Source organism: Muscardinus avellanarius, assembly GCF_963383645.1.
Source record: "Muscardinus avellanarius genome assembly, chromosome: 11".
NCBI classification, from domain to species: domain Eukaryota; kingdom Metazoa; phylum Chordata; class Mammalia; order Rodentia; family Gliridae; genus Muscardinus; species Muscardinus avellanarius.
In genome coordinates, this window is record NC_137797.1 from 56,922,214 (window position 1) to 56,934,725 (window position 12,512).

Here is a 12,512-nt window from a genome sequence, read left to right on the forward strand (position 1 = left end):
CTCTGATCCTGTCTAAAGGGAGTTCTATAAGTTTCCTGGACCTGTGTATCAACCTCTTGCTCTATGTTTGGAAAATTTTCTGCTATTACTTCCTTGAAGAGATTGTTGATCCCTTTGGTTTCACTTTCTTTTCCCTCCTCTATTCCAATTATTCTTAGGTTAGCTCTCTTAAAATGGGCCCATATTTCTTCAATATCAGATTCCTGCTGTCGGATATTTTTTCCTAGATTAGAAACTATGCGTTCATTTTTGGAATGATCATCTTCTAAGAGCGAGATTCTGTTCACCATGTGTTCTAATCGGTTGTTTGTGCTTTGAATTGAGGCCTTTACTTCATTAATTGCATCCTTTATCTCTTTTTGGCTCTCTCTGAGTTCTTTTCGAAGCACCTCTATTATTTCTACAGTTATTTTCCTGATTTGATCATCTAGAAATCTCTGATTTTCTGTTTTATCAGGTTCTGATGTTGTGGGGTTGTGAGCATTCATTGCTCCAGTATCATTCCTCTTTCCCATGATTTCGGAAGTTTGTGCCTTCTCTGGGTTCTTCCCTTGGGTCACTATGACTTCACTTAAGGTGTTCTGGATCTCGAGTCAGTAGTATCTCAGACCCCACTACTCCTTTACTGGGTTGTATCACAGAGTCTCCGACCCAGAGAGTCGATAGAGGCTTCTTTAGACTGTGGGGGGGTGCCAGGTTGCACGTTCTCCTATGGTGTGATATCACTGCCACTGCCCCTCTCCCACTGGGTCAAGTCCCAGTGAGTACAGTACTGGGATTTCTCCTCTGTGGCCCACAATTTGACTCACTGTTCTTGAGTACGCAGATGTAGCTGTACTGAATTCTGTGAATTCGGTGCTGTTGCCACTGGTGGCAATATGGCGCCGCTGCTACGCCCTCGGCTATGGGGCTGGCGTTTTTTTTTCTTGGTTTTGATTTCCACTCTGAATCCCTACAGCGTGTGCTGAGCTCAGCCACTGGGAGCTTTAGATGCCCTGTGCGCGGAGAAATCCTGCCTGGCTGTTCCGCAGCGGCTCCCCTTGGCTTGCTGTGGCCGTCCCATGAATTCGCCGGGCCGCCGGCAGTATGGCACTGCTGCCGCGTCCTCGGGCATGAAGCCGCGTCCTCGGGCGTGAGGATCTCCTCTGTGGCTCTGTTCTCAGTCCGCTTTCTCTCTGGAGCCTGGTGATTTTTTTTGTTTCTCTGGTGATGTTGTTTTCTGGCTTTGAAAGGCGCTGATTTTGTGGTAATGGAGATTTGTTGTTAGCGGGGCTCTTAAGCCCTGCTTTTCTCGGTCGTCATCTTCCCGGAAGTCTCTTGATTCACCTTTTAGTTTTTTGTGCCTTTTGGGTCTTGTTGAGAAAGGTTTTATCTGTGCCTATGTGTTGCACCTATGCCCTCATCAAGGATCGTCAAGGTCTCTGGTCTAATTTCCAAGTCTTTAATCCATCTTGAGTTGACTCTTGTGAAGGGTGAGAAAGTGGGATTTATTTTCATTTTTCTGCATATGGTTAACCAGTTTTGCCAACACCATTTGTTGAACAGGCAATCTTTTTTCCAGTGTATGACCTCTTTTGACACTAGGGAGCTCTTCACCTCTTCACCATGCAGTGTCCTACCTTTTCCTTCAACTGCTGCCACCTGCAGGCTCCCCGGGGCACCGCGTCCAGGAAAAAGACACCTTCAGGAAACCCTGAAAAATTGAAAACAATTTACCAAGGTCTGATTGGGATGCTGCCCAAGTAATAATGAAATCATTTCTTGTTTGATGTAAAGCTGTCTAAAGACTCTTGCCCAAATTGCTCCATAGAATCACAGTAAACGTTGCTGCCTGAATCACTTGTCAAATGCTAAATTCCTGAAACATCTTCAACATGATCGTCATCTACATCTTGGTGAAAACAGATAGCAGTGTTTCCAGTTTGCTCCAAGTTTCGATCTGTTAGTTTCACGTCTTCATCACTTCGCCACTCAGGGAGGAATTGGCATGGAGGCCATTCTGTATATCCTGAACAAGGCTAACTTTATCACAGCCATTTGTGACGATTTCCAAATGCTTGTAGCCCGCTGATTTTTGTCAACAATGCTTCTCATTATCCCTTTGTTCTGCACCTTTTGCTTCTTCTTGGGGCTCTTCTTCCCCAGACTCAGCTCCACTATCACTGCTTTCAGCTTTGCCACCATCAGTTTTGGCATTTGGAGTAGAAGTTAGAACGTTACCAAGATCTGAGGTTAAATCAGAATGTCACTCTTTTTGTCTTCCATAATGTAATAAAATAGACCTATGACACATAGCAATAGTTCAACTTTCAATAATCTTTTTTATTCCTCCAACATATGCAATCATGGCTTTTTCTTTGGCCATATCACCCAATGAACTCCAAACATTCCATATTTGGCAAACTCTTGGTCACCTTCATCTCCACCTCCACCCTGATTTCATGCACCGATCTGGTGTCTGCTGTTTCCAGCCACCAGCGCTGGCTCCAGTTCCAAGGTCTGCCAGCAGGAATCAGGCAGCAGCAGCAGCTTTTCCAGGAGACAATGTCAATTTCTTTGAAGTCCCTTCCTTGGGTTGCCAAAAATTATGTCACAGGAAAACATGATAATTCCATAGGGTTCTTGTCTTACATGGCATGTGTCAGTCAGAGAAAAAGACAGACATTTTATTTAGATTTGAGGGAGAACACAGGCCATCTCAAGAGGAGGAGAGCATCTGAAAAAGCAGAAGGAATATTCTGATGAGCTGAGGTGAGCAGAAATGGTAGAAATGGGTTGAGGACAGCAGAAAGAGATGGACGAAAGGGCTAACACAGAGGCGACTTCCTCTTTGTGTTGGGTCAGGTTGATTTGGGTTATGTGGCACCCAGAAAAAGTGACTCCACTCTGGTGTCTCTTCTGCTGGGACTGATGTACCAGCTGGCTCCAAACGGTGGCCACCTCTAAACTTTAACAAAAGGCTCATAACCAGAGTGGCAGAGCCAAGGTTGGAATTCAGATCTCACCATACCCGGCAACTCCTTATCTTTTCCAGCTTCCTTCCTGAGCTGAGAGGTAGGGGAAGGTTGCAGCTGGGTACTGAGACCATGAAGTGATGCAACATGGCACTGATGCTATAAAAAGGGCCAAGGCTTTTGGGATGTTATTGGGAAGATCAGAAATTTATGTGAATTACTAACATGCATGGGGAGGGAGGAAGGGGAGGATAGAGGGAGTATATGGTGGGAAATCTACCACGTGATATGTGCATGTATGTTTGTGTCACTTTGAATCTTACCATGAAGCATAATTACATTGCACCAATGAAAGTATAAAAATAAAAAAATAAGCCAGGTGTGGTGGCACACCCTTGTAATCCCAGTATGTGGGAGGCTGAGACAGGAAGGACCGCAGGTTTGTGGCTAGCCTCAGCTACTTAGCGAGGCACTCCACAACTTAGTGAGACCCGTTTTAAAATAAAGTATAAAAAATAGGGCTGGGAGTATAGCTCAGAGGTAGAATGCCCCTGGATATTCTACCCAGGTATCACATACAAAAAAATCAATAAAATGGAATAAAATAAAAATTATAAAAACAAAGAGTATATTAATTTAAGATATTTAAAAAATTCCTTTTGAGATTTCCATGTGAATAGTTTTTTTCTTATAGGATATGTTAGTAATGTACAATGAAACAACAATTAGGTTAAAAACTAGAATGAAAAGTTAAAATATTGGGGCAACCATGAAGGGCAAACATAATGCTTTCAATAAAAAAAAAAAAGCAGAGTTTTGGTTTTGAAAGCAGAAAAGTATGCAAAAGTATTGTTGTGCCATATTTCCCCTAGTTAATGGGAAACAGCAATGGGGTCAAATCATTCCTGTCTCCTAACAAACATTCCATGTAGGTGAAAACAGTTGCTCTCATGGGTTTTGGCTGCTGCAAATTTCTTTTCTTCTTTACTGTTAAATTCTGACTGTCAGGTTCAAATTCTACCCACAGGTACCCCCAGGCAAGCAGCACACCATCCAAGGACTCAACTCAGTGTCCTTCAGAGCTCAGAACACTGCCCAGTCAGGGCCAAGGAGCCTTTCGACCCCTTCCCACACCCTCCAGGAGGAACTGTCAGTCCACACCAGCTGCTGGCCAGGGTATCCGCTCATCATCGTGCACAACAAACACAAAAGAACCGCAAGGACTTCCCAATCACAAAGACTCTCCAAGTGAAGTCCCTTTCAAGTGCCATGGGAACAGAAATGAGTTTCACTCGAGAAATTCCCTCCCGACTTCCCCTTTGCAGAGCACTGCAAACCTAGAAACAAAGGAATCGGAACTTCACTTGTATGTCATTTCTACAACCTCCTCAATATTTCTGCACTTAAAAAGTGCGTGGAACAATTATATTATAGTAAGTATCCTCATATGCTCACCTGGGCCTGAATATTTGGGGTGGGGGAACGGATAGGACGTACATGCTCTACCTTCCCGGTTTGGAAATGTAGGCTGGGAATTTAATACTATTATGGAAGACAAAATGTACTGGACAGTGAAAGGGATGGTTTTCTTCAGGCTCTTACCATAGGGAGAAATGCTCATTAATGAAGAGAAACTTACAGAAAAGAAGAACTTGGCTTCAGTAGAGGCAGGTGGGCAAGGTGTTCCTCAGTGAGTCCTACCAAGTGGCTTTCTGCAGTTAGCCAGGGCAACACAACATGCAAACCTCAGACAAAATCCAACACTGTCGATATGTTTCTGGACTTCTTTGTTGCACTACTGCAAAGACAGGAGTCACTGTTATAATATCACACAATCTTACTTAGAGATCTTTAGTCTAAGTCTCTCTTATTTATTTATTTATTTATTTATTTATTTATTTATTTATTTATTTATTTATTTATTTATTTGTGGTACTGGGGTTCCTGGAAGCCCTTCTACTTCCAGGCTACACTCCCAGACCTATTTTATATTTTTGAAACAGGGTCTCTTACGCCAGCGTGGCTGGCTTCGAACCTGCGTGATCCTCCTGTCTCAGCCTCCCAAGCACGGGGATTACAAGCATGTGCCACCAAGTGTCTATTTTTTTAAGTGAAAAAAACAAGCTCAAAAAATTTAAGTGACTTATTCAAGATTATTCAATTAATTTTGAGGAAGAACCAGAACTGCCATTTAGGGTTCTTTTTATTACACTAGGATTAATTAAAAAAAAAAAAAACACCAAGTTGCTGGGTGCAAGTGACACCTGCAATTCAGGTACTTGAGAGACTGAGACAGGAGGATCATAGGTTTGAGGCCAGTCTCAGCTACTTAGTGAGAGCCTGTTTCAAAATAGGTAAGTAAGGAAAAAAATAAATTAAATAAATGGGCTGGTGGTGTAGCTCAGTGGAATAACCCCTCTGGCTTCAACCCCAGTACTTTCCACACAACGACAAATATTTAAAATTACTCTTACAGTTTATTATTTATTTATTTATTTATTTATTTATTTATTTATTTATTTATTTATTTATTGTGGTGCTGGGGATGGAACCCAGAGGCTTTCTACCTTCGGGCTACACTCACCGACCTATTCTCTATTTTTATTTGGAAACAGGGTCTCATCATGTTGCTGAGAACCTTACCACGTAGCTGAGGTTGGCTTCGAACCTGCACAATCATGTATCAGCCTCCCAAGTATTGGGATTACAAGCGTGCGCCACCATACCTGGCCCTCTCTTAAGTTTTAAAACAGTTCTCTCCAAATTAAAATGTAAATAAACTACAAATACAAAACAACTGGCAAACTGGCAAAAAAAAAAGATATATCTAATAGAAAAACTAAAACTTCATTGACTTAAAAGTATTGATGTATTTCAAAACAGCTGTTCATGCTTTCCTGCACAGGCTATCTCCTTTTTTGGGGGGAGGGAGAGAAGGGTTGGTCCTGGGAATTAAACCCAGAGGCATTCTACCTCTGAGTTCTACCTCTAGGCCTTTTTATTTTTATTTCTGAACCAGTGCCTTGCTAAGTTGCTGAGGAGCTTTCTGAATTGCCAGTGCTGGTTCTGAACCAGCCATCCTCCTGCCTCAGCCTCCCAGGTGCTGGGATTACTGGTGTGTGCCACAGCATCTGGCTAACTTCTTGTTTTAATACTACTTTTTTTGTGAACCCAGGATCATTCTACCTCCAAGCTACACCTCCTGTCCTATTTTATTTTATTTTGAAATAGGGTCTTGCTAGGTTGATGAGAGTCTTCCTACTTGCTGAGGCTGTCCTTGAACTTGAGATCCTTCTGCCTCAGCCTCACAAGTACTGGGATTATAAGCGTGTGCTACCCCACCTGGCTTATACTACTTTTTTTTTTTTTTTGCAGTACTGGGGATTGAACCCAGGAGCATTCAACCTCTGAGCTACACCCCCAGCCCTACTTTTTATTCTTTATTGTGAAACAGGATCTCAATAAATTACAGAGAGCCTCAATAAGTAGCTGAGGCTGGCTGCGAACCTGTGATTCTCCTGCCCCAGCCTCCCAAGTATTGGGATTATAAATGTGCACTGCCATGTCCGGCTTAATACTACTTTTTCACTTTGTAACAGAGTCATGATTGGGGCAACTGTGGCCAACTTATACCTATAAGCCATACATATAACCCTTTCAGTAATAAATACAGTATCAGCAACTAATACATACATACTGTTAGCTAGTAGGCTCTGTTCTGCTTTGGGGTGTCAAAAGACAATTTAAAAAATTACTTACGAACTTAATTGGCTTTATTTGCAACTCATGAATTAGGGAAGCCTCCATTCTACATAATAACACGAGGGTTTGTTCTCAGCAGACAACAGAACAGTGGGTTTTGTAAGATGGGAACATACACATGTTGTGAAGATAGCTGCTAGAAAGAAAAATTTCTAAGATATGCCCTAAATTAGATTTAAGGTCAACATAAACATTTGGAGAGGAAAAAGAGAACTTTTTTTTTTTTTTTTGGTGGTACTGGGGTTCCTGGAAACCCTTCTATCTCCGGGCTACACTCCCAGACCTATTTTTATACTTTTCTTATTTGGAAACAGGGTCTCTTAAACCACCGTGGAGGCTTCGAACGTGCGCGATCGTCCTATCTCCGCCTCCCAAGCCCGGGGATTACAAGCATGGGCCACCACGCCCGGTAGAGGACTTTTTAATTTTTTAAATATAGAACAATGACCAAAGTGGTTAGAAAAAGCAGGCATTTCCTCCATTATTAATCACTCATCACCATATCTTAATTCTGATATTAACAATAAGACAGGGGTTAGCTTCTTTGGAATTGCAAATCAGCAACATTTCAGAATTCCTTCTGACCTGTGTTAAGTCTCAATATCAATAAAAAAAAATAGAGAACTTGCCAGGCGTGGTGGCACACCTTGTAATCCCAGCGCTTGGGAGCCTGAGACAGCAGGATCATAAGGGTTCAAAGCCAGCCTCAGCTACTTAGTGAGGCTCTCAGCAACTTAGTGAGACTCTGTTTTCTTTTTTTCTTTTCTTTTTTTTATTGGTGCACTGTATTCATACATCATAGTGGGATACAAACTTTTGTAGACATACATGCACACATCGCCCAGTCAGCCCCCACCCGATCCCCACCCCATTCTCTCCCCATCCCTCCCTCCCATGCTTGGCTTAGTGGTTGACATCTAGTATTATAGCAATTTATCCAAAATTAAAAATGATAATCTCACATAACAGTTTCATTTGTTTGATACCAAGCTTTTGATGACTTAAAGATAACATTTCAATATTTCTTTTTGCTTTCTTTCTTACCAGAGAATATTTTTTTCTATTTTTTTAGGTGAAACTATCATATATTTATATATTTATTTTTCAGAAAAAACTCTATCCTAATATGGAATATGGACTCTAGATACCCAAAGCGATCTTGAAATAGAACAAAGCTAGAAGATATATATTTTCTGATTTCAAACCATATAAAGCTACAATAATTGAAACAGTATAGTACTATTCTAAAGGCAGATATATAAACCATTGGAGTTAAATAAAAGCCTAGAGCTAAATTCTTCCCTATATTGTCAAGTTATTTTTGACAAGGTTTCCACGAACATTTCGTGGTAGAAATAATAATATTTTAACTAAATATTGTTGAAACATAATAATTACATGGAAAAGGATAAAATTGGACCCTTACCTAATCCCATATACAAATATTAACTCAAAATAGATAAAAGACCTAAATATAAATCTTAAGACTATAAACTTTTAGGAGAAAATCTGGGTCATAAAACCTCACAACATTGAAATTGGCAGTGATTTCTTGGATATGATTTCAATGGCACAGGCAACAGAAGAGTATACAAACTCCCTGAAAAATAAAAAACATATTGTATATCCAAAGACAATGTAAACAGAGTTAACAGTTACTAATAGAATGGGATAAAATATTTCCAAATGCTATATCTGAAGGTATATTAATATTCCAACTAGAAATCCTAAAAATTAACAACAATAAAGGCAAACAATACCATTTAGAGATAGGTAAAAGACTAACATAAGTAATGAATCTCCACAGATAACCAATCTTAGTTGACTGTTGGATGGAAACTCTTGTTTCTCTGGTTCTGGTGTGTGTTACCTATTTCTTCTTTGTAGTTAGTCTCTTTGAGTATTTTCTCTAGTGCTGGTTTTGAAGACAAAAATTCCTTCAGTTTCTGTTTGTCATGGAAGCTTCTTATTTCTCCATCTAATTTGACAGAAAATTTTGCTGGGTAGGAAATTTTTGGCTGGAAGTTGTTTTCTTTCAAAATTGGGAATATGTTACTCCAAGCCCTTCTGGCTCTCATGACTTGGTTTGGGAAGTCTGGAGTGATTCTAATTGGCTTGCCTCTGAATGTCACTTGGCCCTTTGTTTTTGTTGCCTTTAAGATTCTCTGCTTGGCTTCCACATTGGTCATTTTGACAATTATGTGGCGTGAGAATCCTCTTCTCTGATCCTGTCTAAAGGGAGTTCTATAAGTTTCCTGGCCCTGTGTATCAACCTCTTGCTCTATGTTTGGAAAATTTTCTGCTATTACTTCCTTGAAGAGATTGTTGATCCCTTTGGTTTCACTTTCTTTTCCCTCCTCTATTCCAATTATTCTTAGGTTAGCTCTCTTAAAATGGGCCCATATTTCTTCAAGTCAGATTCCTGCTGTCGGTTATTTTTTTCTAGATTAGAAACTATGCGTTCATTTTTGGAATGATCATCTTCTAAGAGCGAGATTCTGTTCTCCATGTGGTCTAATCAGTTGTTTGTGCTTTGAATTGAGGCCTTTACTTCATTAATTGCATCCTTTATCTCTTTTTGGCTCTCTCTGAGTGCTTTTCGAAGCACCTCTATTATTATTTCTACAGTTATTTTCCTGATTTGATCTTCTAGAAATCTCTGATTTTCTGTTTTATCGGGTTCTGATGTTGTGGGGTTGTGAGCATTCATTGCTCCAGTATTATTCCTCTTTCCCATGATTTTGGAAGTTTGTGCCTTCTCTGGGTTCTTCCCTTGGGTCACTATGACTTCACTTAAGGTGTTCTGGATCTCGAGTCAGTAGTATCTCAGACCCCACTACTCCTTTACTGGGTTGTATCACAGAGTCTCCGACCCAGAGAGTCGATAGAGGCTTCTTTAGACTGTGGGGGGGTGCCAGGTTGAACGTTCTCCTATGGTGTGATATCTCGGCCACCGCCCCTCCCCCACTGGGTCAAGTCCCAGGGAGTACAGTACTGGGATTTCTCCTCTGTGGCCCGCAATTTGACTCACTGTTCTTGAGTATGCAGATGTAGCTGTACTGGATTCGGTGAATTCTCTGCTGCTGCCGCCGGTGGCAATATGGCGCTGCTGCTACCCCCTCAGCCGTGAGGCTGCCGTATTTCTTCTTGGTTTTGATTTCCACTCTGAATCCCTGCAGCATGTGTTGAGCTCAGCCACTGAGAGCTTTAGATTTTACCTGCGCTGAGAAATCCCACCTGGCTGTTCCGCAGCGGCTCACCTCGGCTTGCTGTAGTCGTCTGGTGAATTTGCCGCTGCTGCCGGCAGTATGGCGCTGCTGCTGCGTCCTCGGGCGTGAGGCCGGTTATCTCCTCTGTGGCTCTGAGCTGTGTTCTCAGTCCGCTTTCTCTTTGGAGCCTGGTGATTTTTTTTGTTTCTCTGGTGATGGTGTTTTCTGGCTATGAAAGGCGCTGATTTTGTGGTAATGGATATTGGTTGTTAGCGGGGCTCTTTAGCCCCGCTTTTCTCGGTCACCATCTTCCTGGAAGTCGAGACTCTGTTTTCAAATAAAACATAAAATAGGTCTGGGAGTATAGCCTGGAGGTAGGAAAAAACCCATGGCTTCCATCCCCAGTACCACACACACACAAAAAAAAATAGAGAACTTGCTGAACACTATGTGTCTCTTATAAGGACCAAGACTTTATCTATAAGAATAAAGACCAAATGGGAAATGTCAACATTAAAGCTTTCAGAGCCAGGCATGTTGGTGCCCTCCCAGTAGTTGGTAGGCTGGGACATGAGGGTAAAGGTTGAGGCCAGCCTCAGCCACTTAGCAAGTACTGCAGCGATTTAGTGAGATCCTCTTTCAAAATAAAAGATAGGCTGGGGATGTAACTACGAGATAGAATGCCCCTGGATTCAATTCCCAGCACCCACAGAAAGAAAGAAAGAATGAAAGAGAGAGAGAGACAGAGACAGAGAGAGAAAGAAAGAAGGTATTGGTTAAAGGAGGGATAACTGAATTTTCAGTAAACAAAAATTCTAATATTCCTACTCTTCTTCTTTCAGAAAGCTACCCTTTTACAAGATCCCCTATATGCTAATGAGCTCAGTCCTGTTACTGGAAGTCAAAAGCCATATAGGTAAGGAATGATAGTATGAGTTTTCTCTCTTATTTTTCTCCCTAACTCTATGTTTGTTTGTTTGTTTGTTTGTTTGTTTGTTTATTTTGAGGTACTGGGGATTGAACCCAGGGGCATTACTCCTCCTACATCTCCAGTAAAATATATATATATAATTTTTTTTGGTGGTACTGGGGTTCCTGGAAACCCTTCTACCTCCAGGCTACACTCCCGGTCTGATTTCCAAGTCTTTGATCCATCTTGAATTGACTCTTGTGCTGGGTGAGAAAGTATATTTCTATTTTTCTGTATATGGTTAACCAGTTTTGCAATACTATTTGTTGAGGAGGCTATCTTTTTTCCAGTGTATGTTTTTGGCCACTTTGTCAAAAATTAATTGGCTGTAAGTGTGCATATTTGTTTCTGAGTCTTCTATTTTGCTCCATTCGTCTATGTGTCTGTTTCTGTGCCAATATGATGCTCTTTTTATTACTATGGCTTTGTAGTATAGTTTGAAGTCAGCTATTGTGATGCTTCCTGCAAGGTTCTTGTTGCTGGAAACAGTTTGGCTATTCTGGTTTTTTTTGTTGTTCCAAATGAATTTAAGGACTGATTTTTCTATGCCTATGAGGAATATCTTTGATAATTTAATCGGTATTGCATTGAATCTGTACACCACTTTTGGAAGAATGGCCATTTTGGTGATATTTATTCTGTTTATCCAAGAGCATGGAAGATCTTTCCATGTCCTAAGGCCTTCTTTGATTTCTTTTTTAAATGTTTTATGTTTTTTTGTAGAGTCTTTTACTTCCTTGGTTAGGTTTATTCCTAAGTATTTTTTTTTTTTGTGTGTGTGGGATATCCTGAGTGGAAGTGTTTTTTTATTTCTTTTTCAATGGATTTATGGTTAGCATACAGGAAAGCTTCTGATTTTTTAAGATTGATGTTGTATCCAGACACCTTGCTGAATTTGTTGATCAGTTCTATAAGCTTTTTGGTTGAGTTTGTTGGGTCTTCTAAGTATAGTATCCTGCCATCTACAAATAGGGATAGTTTTAGATCTTCTTTTCCTATTTGTACTCCTCTGATTTCCTTTTCTTGCCTTACTGCTCTGGCTAGAGTCTCAAGTACTATATTGAAAAGAAGTGGTGATAATGGACATCCTTGTCTTGTTCTTGTTTTTTAGGGGGAATTCTTGCAGTTTTTCCCCACTTAATATGATGTTGGCTATGGGCCTATTGTAAATTGCCTTTATGATATTGAGATATGTTCTGTCTATTCCAATTCTCGTATTTAAAAAAATATTTGCCGGGGTCCAGCCCTAGCAAGAGTCGGGTGTCCGCGAGTGGTGGAGTGAGGAGTCGGCGAAGTTCAGTGGAGAAACAGCACACGGATGCAATGGAGAATGGAGCTGCTCTATTTACTTTTGGTTTGGGCAAGCGTTTTATGCTTTCTTTTTTGGCTACCTTCTACTCTTACAATTTTTTCTAGAATTAATCTATCAATAAGTATACAAAGAACTAATACATCAAGGCAAGGTGACAGATGGCCAGGTTCTTTTTCAAGGGAACATTTCCTCTTACAAGCAACCATGGAAAGGATCAGAAGTTTATTATTAACTACTAATATAATATCAAAATAGTATCCTATGCTAAGCATTATACTCCCTGATTGATATACATCATTGTTTTT

The 12,512-nt window shown here is 40.7% G+C and overlaps 1 protein-coding gene and 1 pseudogene across 3 annotated transcripts in view; one reads left to right on the top strand and one right to left on the bottom strand.

Annotated features, from left to right (window-relative positions):
• The window catches only part of LOC308270657 (uncharacterized protein C12orf56), a gene marked incomplete at both ends in the record, with an annotated part of 104,482 nt that overhangs the window by 53,588 nt on the left and 38,382 nt on the right, over nt 1-12,512 (top strand). The window contains 2 exons of one of the 2 annotated variants that reach the window (XM_080706674.1): nt 3,982-4,387; nt 10,768-10,841. The exons of the other annotated variant lie outside the window; for it this stretch is intronic. Coding sequence (XP_080562800.1) covers nt 3,982-4,387; nt 10,768-10,841 — 480 coding nt within the window. The remainder of the gene's footprint in view (nt 1-3,981; nt 4,388-10,767; nt 10,842-12,512) is intronic. 2 annotated transcript variants of the gene reach the window in all.
• Nucleotides 1,713-2,965, bottom strand: LOC308270296 (acyl-CoA-binding domain-containing protein 5-like; annotated as a pseudogene). Its single transcript has 2 exons — nt 2,917-2,965; nt 1,713-2,569 (listed from the first exon to the last, which is right to left on the bottom strand). The product of its transcript is annotated as an acyl-CoA-binding domain-containing protein 5-like (transcript).